Below are 14,437 nucleotides of genomic sequence, written 5' to 3'. Positions count from 1 at the left end.
GTATACATATATATTTTGGTTAATTTCCTCCTCTAGACACATGGGAGATAGGGATGGTGAAATGAAGAAGTTTTTGGCTAAGTTAAATAGATTTCAAAACCCTTTTTTTTGTTATTATAGTCTAATTTTGGTTTAGAATCTTTTTTTTTTTTTTTAAATTGTGAAAATTTTTAATTAAATTATATTAATTAATTTTAATTTAATTTAAATATAATTTTTTTAAGGAAAATAAAATTTTGATTAGTTTGATTTGGAACCGTTGCATTGTTTGTTACACGGAAAAATGGCACCGGCAAGAAGAGTTAAAAGCTCAACATAAATAAAATGAAATTTGGTCTCCATTTGAATGGGATTTTGTATTTTTATTTTTTTCCCCTTTTTTACTTCGATTATCTTGTTAGCCATTGGTGACATTGAGATTTTGGATAAGCTTTTCTTTACTTACATAAAAATAAAAGATTTATTCAATTATAATAATTTTTAAGAAAGAATTAAATATGATGGAAATATAATTGAATATCAATACGTTGTGATAAATTGCTTACTTGTAAAATAGTAACTTAGAAATAGATGAAAAAAAAAAAAAATAGGAAAAAAGTAATGTCAAAAAATTTATAATTTTTAATATTAATATAGAATTGATGTTGAACATAAACAAATGGTAAAGAAAATTTACATAGTCAATTAGAGATTAAATTATAATTATTATATATTTTTAAATTAATTATATATAATTTTTATAGTAAATATTTAAAAAAATTTATTTTTTAATCTTTAAATTATGCTAGAGCTAGCAATAATTATACTATCTGAATTCAATTAGTATTTTAAATATTCAGACTTGTCACAAACCCAATTATATTACTTAAATAATACTTAAACTCATAAATTTATATATTTTATTTAATAATTTACATAAAATATATTTATAATTTAATCATTTATATTTCAAAATTTAGTAATTTTAAGAGAAATTATTAAAAAATCTTGTACTTTTAATTTTTCTTAATTATACTCTATATTAATTAAATTACAAATTAAACTCTATATTTTCAATTTTTCCTAATTATACCATACTATTAAAGTTATGTGGTGTCTCCATTAGTGAATTAACTATTTAATTGACAGTGTAGGAAAATTGACAAGAATTAAAATGTACAAGATTCAATTGATAATTTTTTAATATGAATATGACCGTAAAAGTTCTAAAAGTATAAGATTTTTTTGACAATTTTCCTTAAAATATTTAGATCTTTAAGTTTATACCCAAAAATCAAGTTGGCTCAAATAAAAAAAAAATCATAACCCATCAAACCATTCAACTTCAAATTTTAATTAACCATCGATTTAAAATATGAGTTTAAATTAATCAATAACTCACGTGCCTGGCACATGAGTAGACAGGCATTAATCATTTGTTTGCGAGTTTAATTTCTCTCATCTCATTGTTTTTTTTTTTTTTTTTTTTTTTTTAAATTTTTGTTATTTTGGACCTGCATATTCTACTTTTATGTCTTTTTTATCTACCGGGAGAGTTGGTTCTTTAATGTTTGGTGGCTTTTGTTGGGACTTTTATACGCAAACTCTGATACTACTTGTTGGGTATTTTTATCTCTGATACCACTTGTTGGGTTCACCGTTGAAAATTGGAGGATGAGAAGGAGGGATTTAAATAAAACTTTTATTATGGAGGACTAAACTAAAATTTTACAATCCACTCATACACAAAATTCTCATGCACTTGCACTCCTAATTAACTCACGTGCACACTCGCACTTGAGTATCTCTCACAAACTCAATTGCACTTGCACAAACTCTCACTCATGTGCACAACACTCTCACCGCGTTAATAAGCACTCAATACACACGCACTAGTATACACATGCACACACAAGTATTTCCCTCGTCTCTCTCTTACACACTCGCACTTTCTTAATTGTTGGTACCAATTAACACTAACGAAAAACACTTCTATTTATATTAGTTTATAGGTGGTGGATGGAAATTTCGGATGATTCTCAAATGCCGGTGATGAAGAGTTCTCAAAGCTTCTTTAGAGTCGGTTGTGAAATACTTCTCCAAGTTGGTGATGAAGCTTCAATGAAGCTTCATGAATGGTGGTGGGAAGCTTCTCCAAACTACTGAATTTTTCTGCACTTTGATTGAATCTTCTAGAAATGGTGAGGCGGTGTTGATATCTTCAATAGTCCCCCTTAACATCTACTTCCTGATAACTTCACGTTCTTTCTCCTGCTTTGGAACTCCACATTCGTCTTGATCATAATAGTTTTCAACATTGATGTAATTGTTTTTCGCCCTTATATATTGTGATACTTCTTTGTGTTCTTTTGGTCGGCCAGTATTATGAAATATCTTCTCATTGCTTTCATGTCTCATATGATTACTTGACTCCTCAAGAATGCCCCTTGATATTAATTTGTCTTCCCAACTTGGAATTTCTTTTTCTTGTTGTACCATTATTACTTCTTTCACTTCAGCTTGCCCTTGCTTCACAACTTCGTCTCTAATTTCTTTTTTATTTGTAGTCCATGAAAGCTCCTCCAATAATTTTAGACTTTGCTGCACTTTTTGCATTTTCTCCTTAAATATTTCTTTCAGTGCTCTGTCCTGTTCTGCACGATCAAATTCCTCAATTGATGTCAATGCAGAAGCGAATTCCTTGTCTTCTTCCATAAATAGGCTTAGAGCTGCCTCATCAATGCTTGGACTTGAATTTGACTCATGAATTCTTGCTTCGTCAAAGTCAAATTCTTCTTCCAAAGGAACTTTTTCAAAGAAGTTTGCTGCTGTCAAGTCCCATTCTTCTTCACTTTCAACTAACTTTGTTGTAGTGAAGGATGCTTTCATATCTTATTCTTCCTCGCTATCATATTGCACTTCATAACTTTCTGAAGTAGCCATATTTCTTTGTATTGACTTCTTATTGAACCAACCTTCTCCCAAGGTAGTGAGTGCGATCTCTCCTTGCAATTCCACATGACTGAATTCTGTAGACTCTTCTAACTGAATGGACTTGTTAATATCATCTGCCTCTGCAATGGCATAAGTAGCTTGAAAATCCCATTCTTCTTCAACTTCAACTTTAGGTTATGTGGACATCGCAATGTTCCCTTCTGCTCTTCTATATTAGCAATCTCGAACATAGCGACCTCTTTTGCCACACACATGACACTGACTATTGTTATAGCAATTTGGTCCATCTTCTGATTGATTGTGGTTGTGTTGGTGGTGAGTCCCCCTTTTTGCCAACTCCTTCTTGGTTGACATCTCGGTTGTCCTTCTTGGTTTGGTCTTCCCCTGGTTCTTGATCTTGCAACTTTTGAATCCTTCTCCTTACTCTTCCTTTTACTGAATAGAGCTTTCTCATTTCTTTGATCGAGACTTTAGACATTTGATTGTTTAAAGGCTCTTGATTAGCTAAAATATTTTCTAACTCATTCAAATTTGGCTCTTTAGCCCATCCACGGATTGCTGCGACAAGAGCATTGAACTTGGGGCGCTATCTATGGATTATGATTCTCCTCATTCTGGTCTCATTAGTTTGATTTTGAGGATCCAATTTTGAAATTTCTTGACACAAAGATTTAACTTTGGTGAAATATTCACCCACCTTCATGTCTTGTTGCGAGATTGACAATAGCTCATTCTCGAGTTGTTATAACTTTGCGTCATTCGTCTGAGCGAATAACTCAGCAAGAGTGTCCCACGCCTCTTTAGGGGTCTTTGCATCCTTGATGCGTTGCAACAGTTCATCCTCTACCGCAATTGACAAAGCACACATAGCTTTACCGGCCCTGACCTTCCATTTCTTAAGGTCTTTAAAATTTGTTAGGGGTAACATTTCAGCTTCTCTAACAATCTCCTATAAATCTTGACCAAGCAGATAGAACTGCATATGAGTACTCCAACTGCTATAATTATAATTATTGAGTTTTTCTAGAGTGCATATGAGTCTTTGACTACCTACTCTATTATGAGCAGAACTTTGAGCAGCACCTCGAACAAAATCACTATAAACTATCCCAGACCATCAGGCTCTGATACCACTTATTGGGATTTTTATACTCAGACTCTGACACCGCTTGTTGGGTATCTTTATGCTATAATACTACTTATTGGGTATCTTTATCTTTGATACCAATTGCTAGGTATCTTTATGCTCTAATATCACTCATTGGAAATTGGAGGATGAGAAGGATGGACTTAAATGAAAGTTTTATTATGGAGGACTAAACTGAAATTCTACAATCCATTCAAACACAAAATACTCATGCACTTGCACTTCTAATTAACTCACGTGCACACTCACTTATACAGGACACTCTCACACAGTCACAATTGAGTATTTCTCACAAGCTTAATTGCATTCAGACATATTCTCACTCACGTGCAGAACACTCTCACCACATTAATAAGCACTCAACACACATGCATTAGTATACACATGCACACACAAGTATTTCCCTCATCTCTCTCTTACACACTTTTTTTTTTTCAAAAGGTAATTGTATTAAGCCTCACTTAGGCAGAAAGGAGGAAATAAAGAGCACTTGCTCTATAGAATTGTAGCTGAAAGAAGAGCTCCTGAGGGAGCTAGAAGCTAAACTATGAGCAATTACATTCCCTTGCCTCTTAATAAAAGAAAAAGAACAACGAGAGAAATTGACAATTCAAAAAAGGATATCTTTCAGAATGCCTTTGATATGGATAGACATATCTACTCTCGTCAAGCTTTAGATAACCAGTAAAGAATCACCTTCCACAATGATATGATTAAACCCCTTGCTCATAGCATAAAGAATAGCTTCCTTGCAAGCTAAACCTCCAACACAAGTGGATCAAAATTGTGATTATGGACACGATAGGACCAGCCAAGAAGAAACCCTACTGAATCTCTTGCCACTATTGCCATTATGCCCCTGTTATCTCTCTGTGATGTGGAACCATCAAAATTTATCTTAATAGTCCCAGATGTGGGATGGGTCCATATAGTCTCAAAAGACACTTTTAAAGAAGATGAGAAGGGATTTTGATTAGCTTCCAAGTAGTCAGAGTAATGATTATAAGCCATCTGGACGATATTTTGACAAGGAAGATTGTTGTTGCAGAAATATACATTATTACGATTCTTTCAAAGATGCCAGAGGATAAAAGATACCAAGAGAACTTATTCCTTGCCATGTGTATGAAGGCGTAAAAAATCCGTAATTCCCCAACACTCTGTGAAATCTTGTACCCTAAGCAAAGAAGACTGAAGATTAAGGCTGGAGTGAAACCAAACTTCTCTAACGATCGGTCACTCAAAAAAGATGTGCCTTGGTGACTCTGGGACATCACAAATGACGCAGTTTGGATCAATACTCTAGATCCGCTTGTGGAGCTACATCCTTGTTAGAAGTCTGTTAATATAATAAGAACATAGAAAGATAGAGATTTTCTTTGAAAGACAGATACCATAATAATTTCCAAAAGTTCTCATTGTGGGCCTAAGGTAATGAATGTGGACCAGCAAATGACAAAAAACTATGTGAATTAAAATAAGAAAAGGCAATCTGGTAACCTAACTTCACCGTATAAGAGCCATGGGTGGAGTAATGTTAAACAAGTTGATCTTCCCCTTGAAAGTGTTTTACCGAGATGGCTAAAATAAATTTAACTTCATCATCTTCAAAGTTTCTCTTCAAGGTATGAATGTTCCAAGAAGTGCCATTTGCTCCTCTAAGTTGGGAAACCCAGTGAATCGAGGGATCATGGTTAGCTTTAACTAGCAGAAAATGAGAAAAGGCCAAAAGGATCTAATGATCATGTTTGCAAAGCACTGAAGAGCCATTATCCACTTGCCACCTTATTCCTTGTTTAAGAACTTGTCTACCCCAAATAATACTTTGCCACCCCAAGATGGTCTAGACCCTCTTTGAGCATTCATGAAGCAAGAATAGGGGAAGTATTTTCCTTTGAGCAATCGAGATAGAAGAGGGTTGGGATTGAAGAGAATTCTCCTCCCTTGCTTGGCCAAGAGAGCCATATTAAAGCTTTCTAAGTCTCGAAAACTCAATCCTCCATTTTTCTTTGGCGCACATAACTGTTTCCAAGAGACCTAGTGTATTTTGTTCTCTCTTTATTTTTGGCCCCACTAGAAATTAGCCATAATATGATTGATCAATTAACACCATGAAGAGGGTAGCAGGAAATAAGATATGGCATAAATGGGAATTGCTATAGCAATTGCTTTAATGAGTACCTCTTTCCCCCCCTTTGAGAGTAGCTTCTCCTTCCACCCTGCTGTTTTGTTCTAGATTCTTTTCATAAACCTGAGCATAGGCTTGAGTTTTGGATCTGGGAATTGAAGAAGGGAGGCCCAAAAATTTTTCATAACCTTCAATATTGCAAATTTGGAGCATGGAGGAAATATGCCATCTTAAATTGAATGGAGTGTTCCTATTGAAGAAAATAGCGGATTTAGCACTATTAATTGACTGGCCACTAGCCGAAGCATGGAGCTATAGGATATCCTTGATTGTTGAACTTCCCTTGGTCTAGCATTAGAAAAAATAATTGAATCATCAGCCAAAAAGAGATGGGATATAGCTAGACCATGTCTCGAAATAGATACCCTAGGAAGAGCTGCAATTTGATTTTATGGGATAGACTTTCTGCACACAGGAGATACATATATGGTGAAAGGGGATCTCCTTGTCTAATGCCTCTGGAGGGAATCATAAAACCAGATTTATGATCATTAACTTGCACCAAATATGTAACTATGGACACATAAGCCATATTCCACCAAATTCACTGCAAATGAAAACCAAAGCTAACCATGATATGCCAAAGATAGAACCATTCTTACACACTTGTGTTTTCTCAATTGCTAGTACCAATTAACACTAACACATAACACTTTTATTTATATTAGTTTATAGGTAGTGGATGGAAATTTCAAATGATTCTTAAATGTTGGTAATGAAGAGTTCTCAAAGCTTCTCTAGAGTCAGTTGTGAATTGTTTCTCTAAGTCAGTGATGAAGCTTCATGAATGGTGGTGAGAAGCTTTTCCAAACTGTTAAATTTTTTTGCACTGATTAAATCTTCTAGAAATGGTGAGGTGGTATTGATATCTTCAATAGCTTTGGTCTCTATACATTTGATGCCAACGGTTGCTTTAGAAGAAGGATTGACTACAAAGGTTTTAAAGTGTCAGCCATCTTTGGGGACATTATTGGTGCATTTGTTAGTGTCCAATCCCTCATTGTTTGAAGCATGCCCTATCTAATTGAGCTTCTGAGATCGTCTCCCATTTCGACTATATGGGGATGTGTTGTTGGTTTTTGTTGGTTTTGTTAAGGTCCTCTTTGACATTAGTGGGGCTTTTTTGGTTATTTTTGTCTTAGGCGACATGACTTGGGCCTTCTTTTGTGTGATACGAAAATGTCACTGGGTAGTGTTTGCCAGTGTCAAAAACATTTCCCCATTAGAAATGACATGACATGACATGGCTTAGAGACGTTTTTGGGCCATTTTCGAAAATAATAGAAATGGGAAACATGTTTCTGTGGCCAGAAATGCATTTCTTTAAAAAAAAAAAAAAAGAAAATGGGTAGGTTAAAATTGCAAACAGGACAAATAAATTGCAAACAAAATCATGTCACACTTCACATTCACAATCAACAGAAGATAAAGAAGAAGAAGGGGAGGAGGAAAGGATCAGACCTGCGATTAATGGCAGTAATAGCATCCAGTAATCGACAGTCAGTGCAGTTGAGGATTTGCATCTCCCTTTCTCTTCTCTGCAATCTGTATCTCCCTTTCTCTCTGCTCTGCCTATCTTTCTTCCTTTCTCGCGTCTCCCTTTCTCTGTTCTGCTCTGCCTCTCTCTTGTCTTGTTGGCTTTTCTCATTCTCCCCATCATTCTTATCTGCTTCTTCCAGTTCCCGATTGCAATCAAAATGAGTTTTATTATGTCTATTGTTTGATTAGTTTATATATTGGAATTAGTTGGAGTTTTGAATTTGATTTGGTTTGATTAGATGATTAGTTTATGAATTATATGAATAGAAATTATGAATCTGATTTGGTTTGCTTAGAATTAATAATTTTTTTCTTATCATTTAATTCATTATTTTCCTTGTTATTAAATTTTCCTTTTTTTTAATTTCTTTCTAAAACAAATTTATCAAGATACTTCCATTAATTAATCACAATTTTATTCCATTAATTAATCACAATTTTATCACATTTAATATCAATTTTCTCTCTAAATGTATATTCCATAATTAGATTTTTCTCAAACCAAATTTAAAGAGTTGTCATAAATATTTTTTTTTTAAAGGAAGGTAAAAAAAAATCCTCTCAAATTCACTAAAGATTTCCAAGATTTGCCATATTTTTATAATCAAAGTTTTAAGGAAATTAAGGACAAATATAAATATATTTTTAAAGTTATTTTTAAAATTATAAAATTTCAAGTTTAAATTCTAATTAATGATAAATAAAAAAAAATTTCAACATTCAAAATTTATATTTTATATTAATATATTTTATATTTTTGTAATAATTTACATATAATTTGTTTAATTCAATTTGTTTTATATATCGTCATATTATATATTAAAATTTTTCATAATAATTTTTATAGTCAATTTATTCAATTCTATTGTTTAATTCCTTAATCTTTAATATATAATTTGTATTGTGCTTTAATTTTTAGTGTATAATTTGTAAATGGATTCTTCAAATTCTAATTCTACTCAAACAAATAGCACTAGTGTCATTTCTTCAAAAACTAGGGAGAAAGAATTTAACCCTTTGTGGAGATATGCGACTAAACTTGAGTAAACTGAAGAAGGTGGGGGTAATTGTAAATGGATATGTAATTTTTGTGGACTAAAAAAGCAAAGGACCTATACTAGAGTGATGGCTCATTTATTAAAAATCATTAGGAAAGGGATTGGTGTGTGTAAAAAAGTAGGGAATGATAGTATTTCTGAAATGAGAAAAGAGGAAGATGAGGCAATAAACAAAATTACCAATTCATAATCTAGACGAGTTCCTTTGACTATTAGTATAACTTCTGTTCCTTCACTGAATATAGCTGAACTAATATTTTAACAGCTTTAAAGAAAAGAAAAGTTATTGATTCTCCTCTTGGTAGAGCTTTTGACTTGCAAACTAGGGCTCAATTAGATGTGGAGATTGCTAGAATATTTTACATAGGGGGTCTACCTTTTAATTTTGCTAGAAACTCTTATTATGTGAGTTTCTATTCCTTTGCTGCTAATCATGTTTTGGGTGGCTATATGCTGCCTAGTTAAAACAAATTGAGAACTACATTACTTTAGTAAGATAAGACATATGTAGAGAAGTTGGTTGAACCAATTAAGTGCACTTGTTTAGAAAATGGTTATAGTATTGTTAGTGATGGATGGAGTGATCCCTAGAGGAGGCCTTTGATTGATTTTATGGTTGTTTCTGAGTCTGGCCTTATGTTCACCAAATCTATAGATTGTTCTGGTGAAGTGAAAGATAAACAATTCATTGCTAATTTGCTAAATGAAGTAATTGATGAGGTGGCTCATCAAAAAGTGGTACAAGTCATTACTGATAATGTTTTGAATTGTAAGGGTGCTAGAGAAATCATTGAGGGAATGTTTCTACATATTTATTGGACTCCTTTTATTGTGCATACTTTTAATCTTACTTTGAAGAATATATATGCAGCAAAAAAATAGAAATTAATCAAGAAACTTATGATGTGTGTCATTGGATCACTGAAATTCATGGAGATGCTTTACAAATCAAGAATTTTATAATGAATCATTCCATGAGGCTTGCAATTTACAATCAGTTTAGCCCTTTGAAGTTGTTTTCAGTTACTGACACTTGTTTTGCTTCTATTGTTGTGATGCTTAAAAGATTTAAACTCATTACGCGTGCTTTAGAAGCAATGATTATGAGTGATCAATGGGTACAATACCAAGAAGATGACCAAGGCAAAACTAGATTTGCTTGTGAAAAAGTGGTGGATCAGCATTGGTGGGAACATATTGATTACATTCTTGCTTTTATTGGTCCCATTATGACATGATTAAAGTTTGTGACACAGAAAAACCATGCCTTCATTTGGTTTATGAGTTGTGGGATTCTATGATTCAAAAGGTGAAGAAGGTTTTTTTTTTTTCATGAAAGAAAGTAAGCAGACGAGTTTTCTCTTTTCTATTATGTGGTTCATCAAATTCTTGTTGATTATTGGGCAAAGAGCAACACTCTCCTTCATTTTTTAACTCACTTATTAAATCCAAGGTAAATTTGTAAGTTAGATACTCATCTTTTTGCTATAATATTTTTCTATTACCTGAATTTATTTTCTTGTTTTTGAAGATTTTACAGTGAAAAATGGCTTCAAACAGTGAGAAGGTAGAGTGCCTCCTCATATGGATGGAGAATATCAACTGAAAGAATTAAGTGCTTTACGAGATTTTTTTTTTCTAATGAAGACGAGCGAATTTGAGCAAATGATGAATTTGTAAATTTTTCTTTGAAAAATGGGCCTTTTGCAAATCCTGATTTTATTGTAAATACGTATGCTACAGATCCTAGAAAGTAGCAGGCATGTTTTGGTTTCAATGCACCGTTACTTCAAAGGTTAGCTTTTAAAATAGTTGGACAACCTACTTTCTTCTCTTATTGTGAAAAGAATTAGAGTACTTATTCCTTTATTCATTTATGTAAAATGCATAAAGTAACTCTAAAAAGTGTAGAGAACTTGATTTTTATCTATAATAATTTTCATCTTTTGTCGAGAAAATACTCATAATATTATGATGAGAAGACAAAATTATGAGATCTTGGTGGTGATCTATTTTGGAGTATGGAAGATGTGAGAGTTCTTGAGTTTGCCAACCTTACATTGGATGAACGAAAATTAATCTTTTTTTTTTTTGATGAAAATGCAGCTATAAGCATTGAGAAGGCGAAAAACAATGAAATAGAAGAAATGTTATAAATTTTATTATCTTTTTTCTTTTTAACATTTAATTATCTTGTAGTTTATATTTTTTCTTATGAATATAAAACTTAAAAATATGCTTCTTTATTTATTATTAAACATTTTTATTTATTTATTTATATATATATATATATATATATATATATTTTCTTCATATTTTTATTTTCTATATTTTTTAAAATATCATTTTCCGTGTCCATTTTCACATGTTCATGCTTCTATTTCCATGCTACATAAATTTCAGGGCTATAAAAGGATCCACCAAGTTCTAGGATTTTTTTTGTCCAGGCTTGCTTCTAATATAGTTCTCTATGAATGCAATCTATATCTATCTTTCGGGGAAAAAAAAAATATCTTCTTCTAAAATCTCAATCCTCTATGTTCTGCAGCTTTGCGACTCTTTCTCCATATTGATTATTAATTTATATGATAAGCAAGAAGGAGAGTTGTTCTTGACATACCCTGAAATGGAAATTGTTCTTCTGGGGGTATTTTCCGATTGTTGGGAATTGAACGGAAAAAAGAAGATTGTGGGATGTTGAGAACTCCGGCCATGATTTTGCCTGTGGGATCAAGAATGGAAGTAGAAGACGACCTGTTGTAGAGAAGTGAAGTGCTAAGCTATTTTAAAAAATTATAGTATAAATTTTTAAATTCAAACCCTTTATTTATTTGTTAGATTTTTTTTAAAAAAATTAATTTATTTATTTTATAAAAAATTAAAAAGTATAAATAATTAAAATTAATTCAAATAAATTAAATATAAAATAATTAAAGAATTTTTAAAAAATAAAGATTAAGAGGTATTTTTATAAAATATAGAAATCTTGCAATATTTTTATTCAAAATTATGTGTCATTGTAAATATTTTTTAGGGGTCAAATAGGGGAAGAGAAGGCATAAAATAGGGGAAGCACCAAATTCGAGGGAGTTGAGAGTTAGGGACCGAGTGAGAGAAGATGAGCTACGTATTAACGACGCTGACGAAGAAGAAGGAAATAGACTCTATAATCAGAGACACCATCGACAAGGTTCTCGTCCTTCGCTTTGGCCGTGCATCCGACGCCGGCTGCCTTCACCTCGATGACCTGGTATGGTTTCTCCCTTGTTCTTTCTTTATTTTAGGTTTGGCTTTTTTTTTTCGTGCTTCTCAATTCGTTAAAATTTTCAGCTATCGAAATCTGCTCGAGAGGTTTCCAAATTCGCAACTATAGCATTAGTAGATATAGACTCGGAGGATGTTCAAGTTTACATCAAATATTTCGACATTTCTTTGATTCCTTCTACCATTTTTTTCTTCAATGCTCATCACATGAAGATGGATTCCGGGTATGGTTGCTTTCTTTTCTTTTGATCAATTTCTTGGTTTTCTTTGGGGGAAAAGAGTATCAAACAGCTATTTTTTTCAGGACTGCTGATCATACTAAATGGATTGGTGCATTTCACACGAAACAAGATTTCATTGATGTAGTGGAGGTATATTTATTTCTGGATTTGCTAATTGGCCTATTTAATTCATTTCAATTTGTGTCCTTTTTATGCGCCAAATTTTAGAAAAGTGGCATATATGCACTACGATGCTGACCCATTTTTTTGGAATGCTGAAAATTATTTGTATATGTTATTGAGAAACTCTCCTCCACCATCAGAAGGGTTCTAAATTTATTTTCAAGTTACTTAGTAGAGTGCATCTGGATGCTGATTGCATATCTGCTTAGTAAGCAATTTTCGACCAGAGTTCCTCAATGATGTCTTAGAGTCCTTAACTCATTTTCCCTGTGCGAACTTAGAGGTAAGGTAGCAAGTCTGTTGCACTAGTCATCACTCTTTGGTATTACAGCGTTCTGATGTTATATAGCATGAGTACTTCCCTTTTGGATGTAATTCCCTAATGGAGTTGGGAAACTGCTGATCATGCAAATAAAATATATTGATAATTTTAATTGAGCAAGTAATTCATGTACAGCACCAAATATAAATTAGTAATCTTTAGGCAGTCGTCTGTCATCAGAGTTGGCAGTTTGTACTTTCTTAAGAGCAAATGGCTAGATATTAACTTATCAATTTTGAATGCTCAAGAAAATAAATAAAAGACAGCTAAGAAGAGGAAAAAGATTTCTTGAAGTGAGAAGTTTCTGAATAATTTGTGTTCATATAGTTGTCTCTACAAAATGTGAAGAACCTAGTGCATGGAGAGTTAAGAGAACTACTATCTATTTCTCAAAGCTTTGGTATGGAATTGTGACTTTTTTAACCATGAAAAATCGTGGAATTCTTAAACAATTTTAGGGAGATGATTAGGAATGCTGTGAAGTTCAAACAGGTCTTGGTAGTGACCATGACAAGAGAGATAGAAGAGGGCCTTAAGGAGAGAGGGAGGGAAGAGGTGTAATGTGGTAAACATAAAGGGTAGAATTAGCATAGGCTTTCTTCTCCGCCTGTTTGTTCGGATTCATGAATGGGGATAAAAGCTTTTTGGTGGGAGAATTTGAAATACCTGAAAGGGAAGTACAATTTCACATGTACTTTTTAATGTTTGATAGAAGATTTTCTTTTCTTTTACTGTTCCAAATTTTCATTTATTTCAACTCCATATATAAATGCAACCTCTATTTTGTCTATGCGAAATTCAACTTTCATATTTTAAAATGGATCATAGTTTAATTGCCTTTTTCTTGCCTCTGGTGGATTTGATTCTATAATATAAAGAACTAAAAAATTGCTTCTGATTTTTGCAGGCTATATTTAGAGGGGCAATGAAAGGCAAAATGATTGTGAATTGTCCTCTGCCCCAAGAGCGAATACCAAAATATCAGTTGTTATACAAGGACTTGTAAAGATGGCCTCTTTAGGTCTTATGTAATTTCTAGGCTTATATTGTACTGCAATTATGATTTTCTGATGTCATTTATAAATGTATACTGATTACAAGAATAATAAAATTTTCTTTCTTTACAGCTGTAAAATGTTGCCTTCTTTTGTTTGGAGACTTCCAATCAATTCTGTGAGAGCTTACCATTGCTTGCTTGATTGATCGTTGACATGGAAGGAATTACTGTGAACCTATTGATGAATTTCAGGAATTAACAAGTGTACATTTGACGGCATTTGCATTATATTATATTTTTTTGCTGATCTTTTTAGTTAAACCAAAATTAGGACTGGCATGTTGCGGATTTCATCTCGGTCTGCAATTTTTCAATGGAAATTAGATGAACTTTGGAGTTGAATAGAGCGCCCATGGATGAAAATATGTCATTTGAACCCTACTGTGTTTTCTGGAGCTATTTTTCTTCAAGCAAGACTTGGTCTGTCCTGTTGCAGGTTTCATTATTTTATAAGACATGCTTTATGTTAGTATATTAATTGCCAAATATTATTGCATGCGGATGTTTCTTATTTGAAAAATCGG

At 32.7% G+C, this 14,437-nt stretch overlaps 1 protein-coding gene across 1 annotated transcript; it reads left to right on the top strand.

The window, feature by feature from the left end:
* The first annotated feature begins 8,757 nt into the window (after positions 1 to 8,757).
* Positions 8,758 to 14,385, top strand: LOC131181489 (uncharacterized). The gene is made up of 5 exons (XM_058149863.1): positions 8,758 to 10,319; positions 11,415 to 12,116; positions 12,197 to 12,354; positions 12,435 to 12,501; positions 13,764 to 14,385. The coding sequence occupies exons 2-5, from the start codon at positions 11,985 to 11,987 to the stop codon at positions 13,860 to 13,862; spliced, it is 456 nt and encodes a 151-aa protein (XP_058005846.1). The 5' UTR covers positions 8,758 to 10,319; positions 11,415 to 11,984; the 3' UTR covers positions 13,863 to 14,385.
* The last annotated feature ends 52 nt before the right edge of the window (positions 14,386 to 14,437 follow it).

This window comes from Hevea brasiliensis, chromosome 7 (genome assembly GCF_030052815.1).
Source record: "Hevea brasiliensis isolate MT/VB/25A 57/8 chromosome 7, ASM3005281v1, whole genome shotgun sequence".
Taxonomy (NCBI): Eukaryota; Viridiplantae; Streptophyta; class Magnoliopsida; order Malpighiales; family Euphorbiaceae; genus Hevea; species Hevea brasiliensis.
Note: the sequence above shows the minus strand (reverse complement) of the source record. Positions and strands in the feature narration are given on the sequence as shown.

What these genes read in the sequence shown, in the direction of transcription:
- LOC131181489 (XM_058149863.1), top strand. Translation starts at nt 11,985, where the DNA reads ATGAGCTACGTATTAACGACGCTGACGAAGAAGAAGGAAATAGACTCT. An exon ending in GCCTTCACCTCGATGACCTG is followed by an intron (nt 12,117 to 12,196) that starts GTATGGTTTCTC and finishes TAAAATTTTCAG; the next exon opens with CTATCGAAATCTGCTCGAGA. An exon ending in CACATGAAGATGGATTCCGG is followed by an intron (nt 12,355 to 12,434) that starts GTATGGTTGCTT and finishes TATTTTTTTCAG; the next exon opens with GACTGCTGATCATACTAAAT.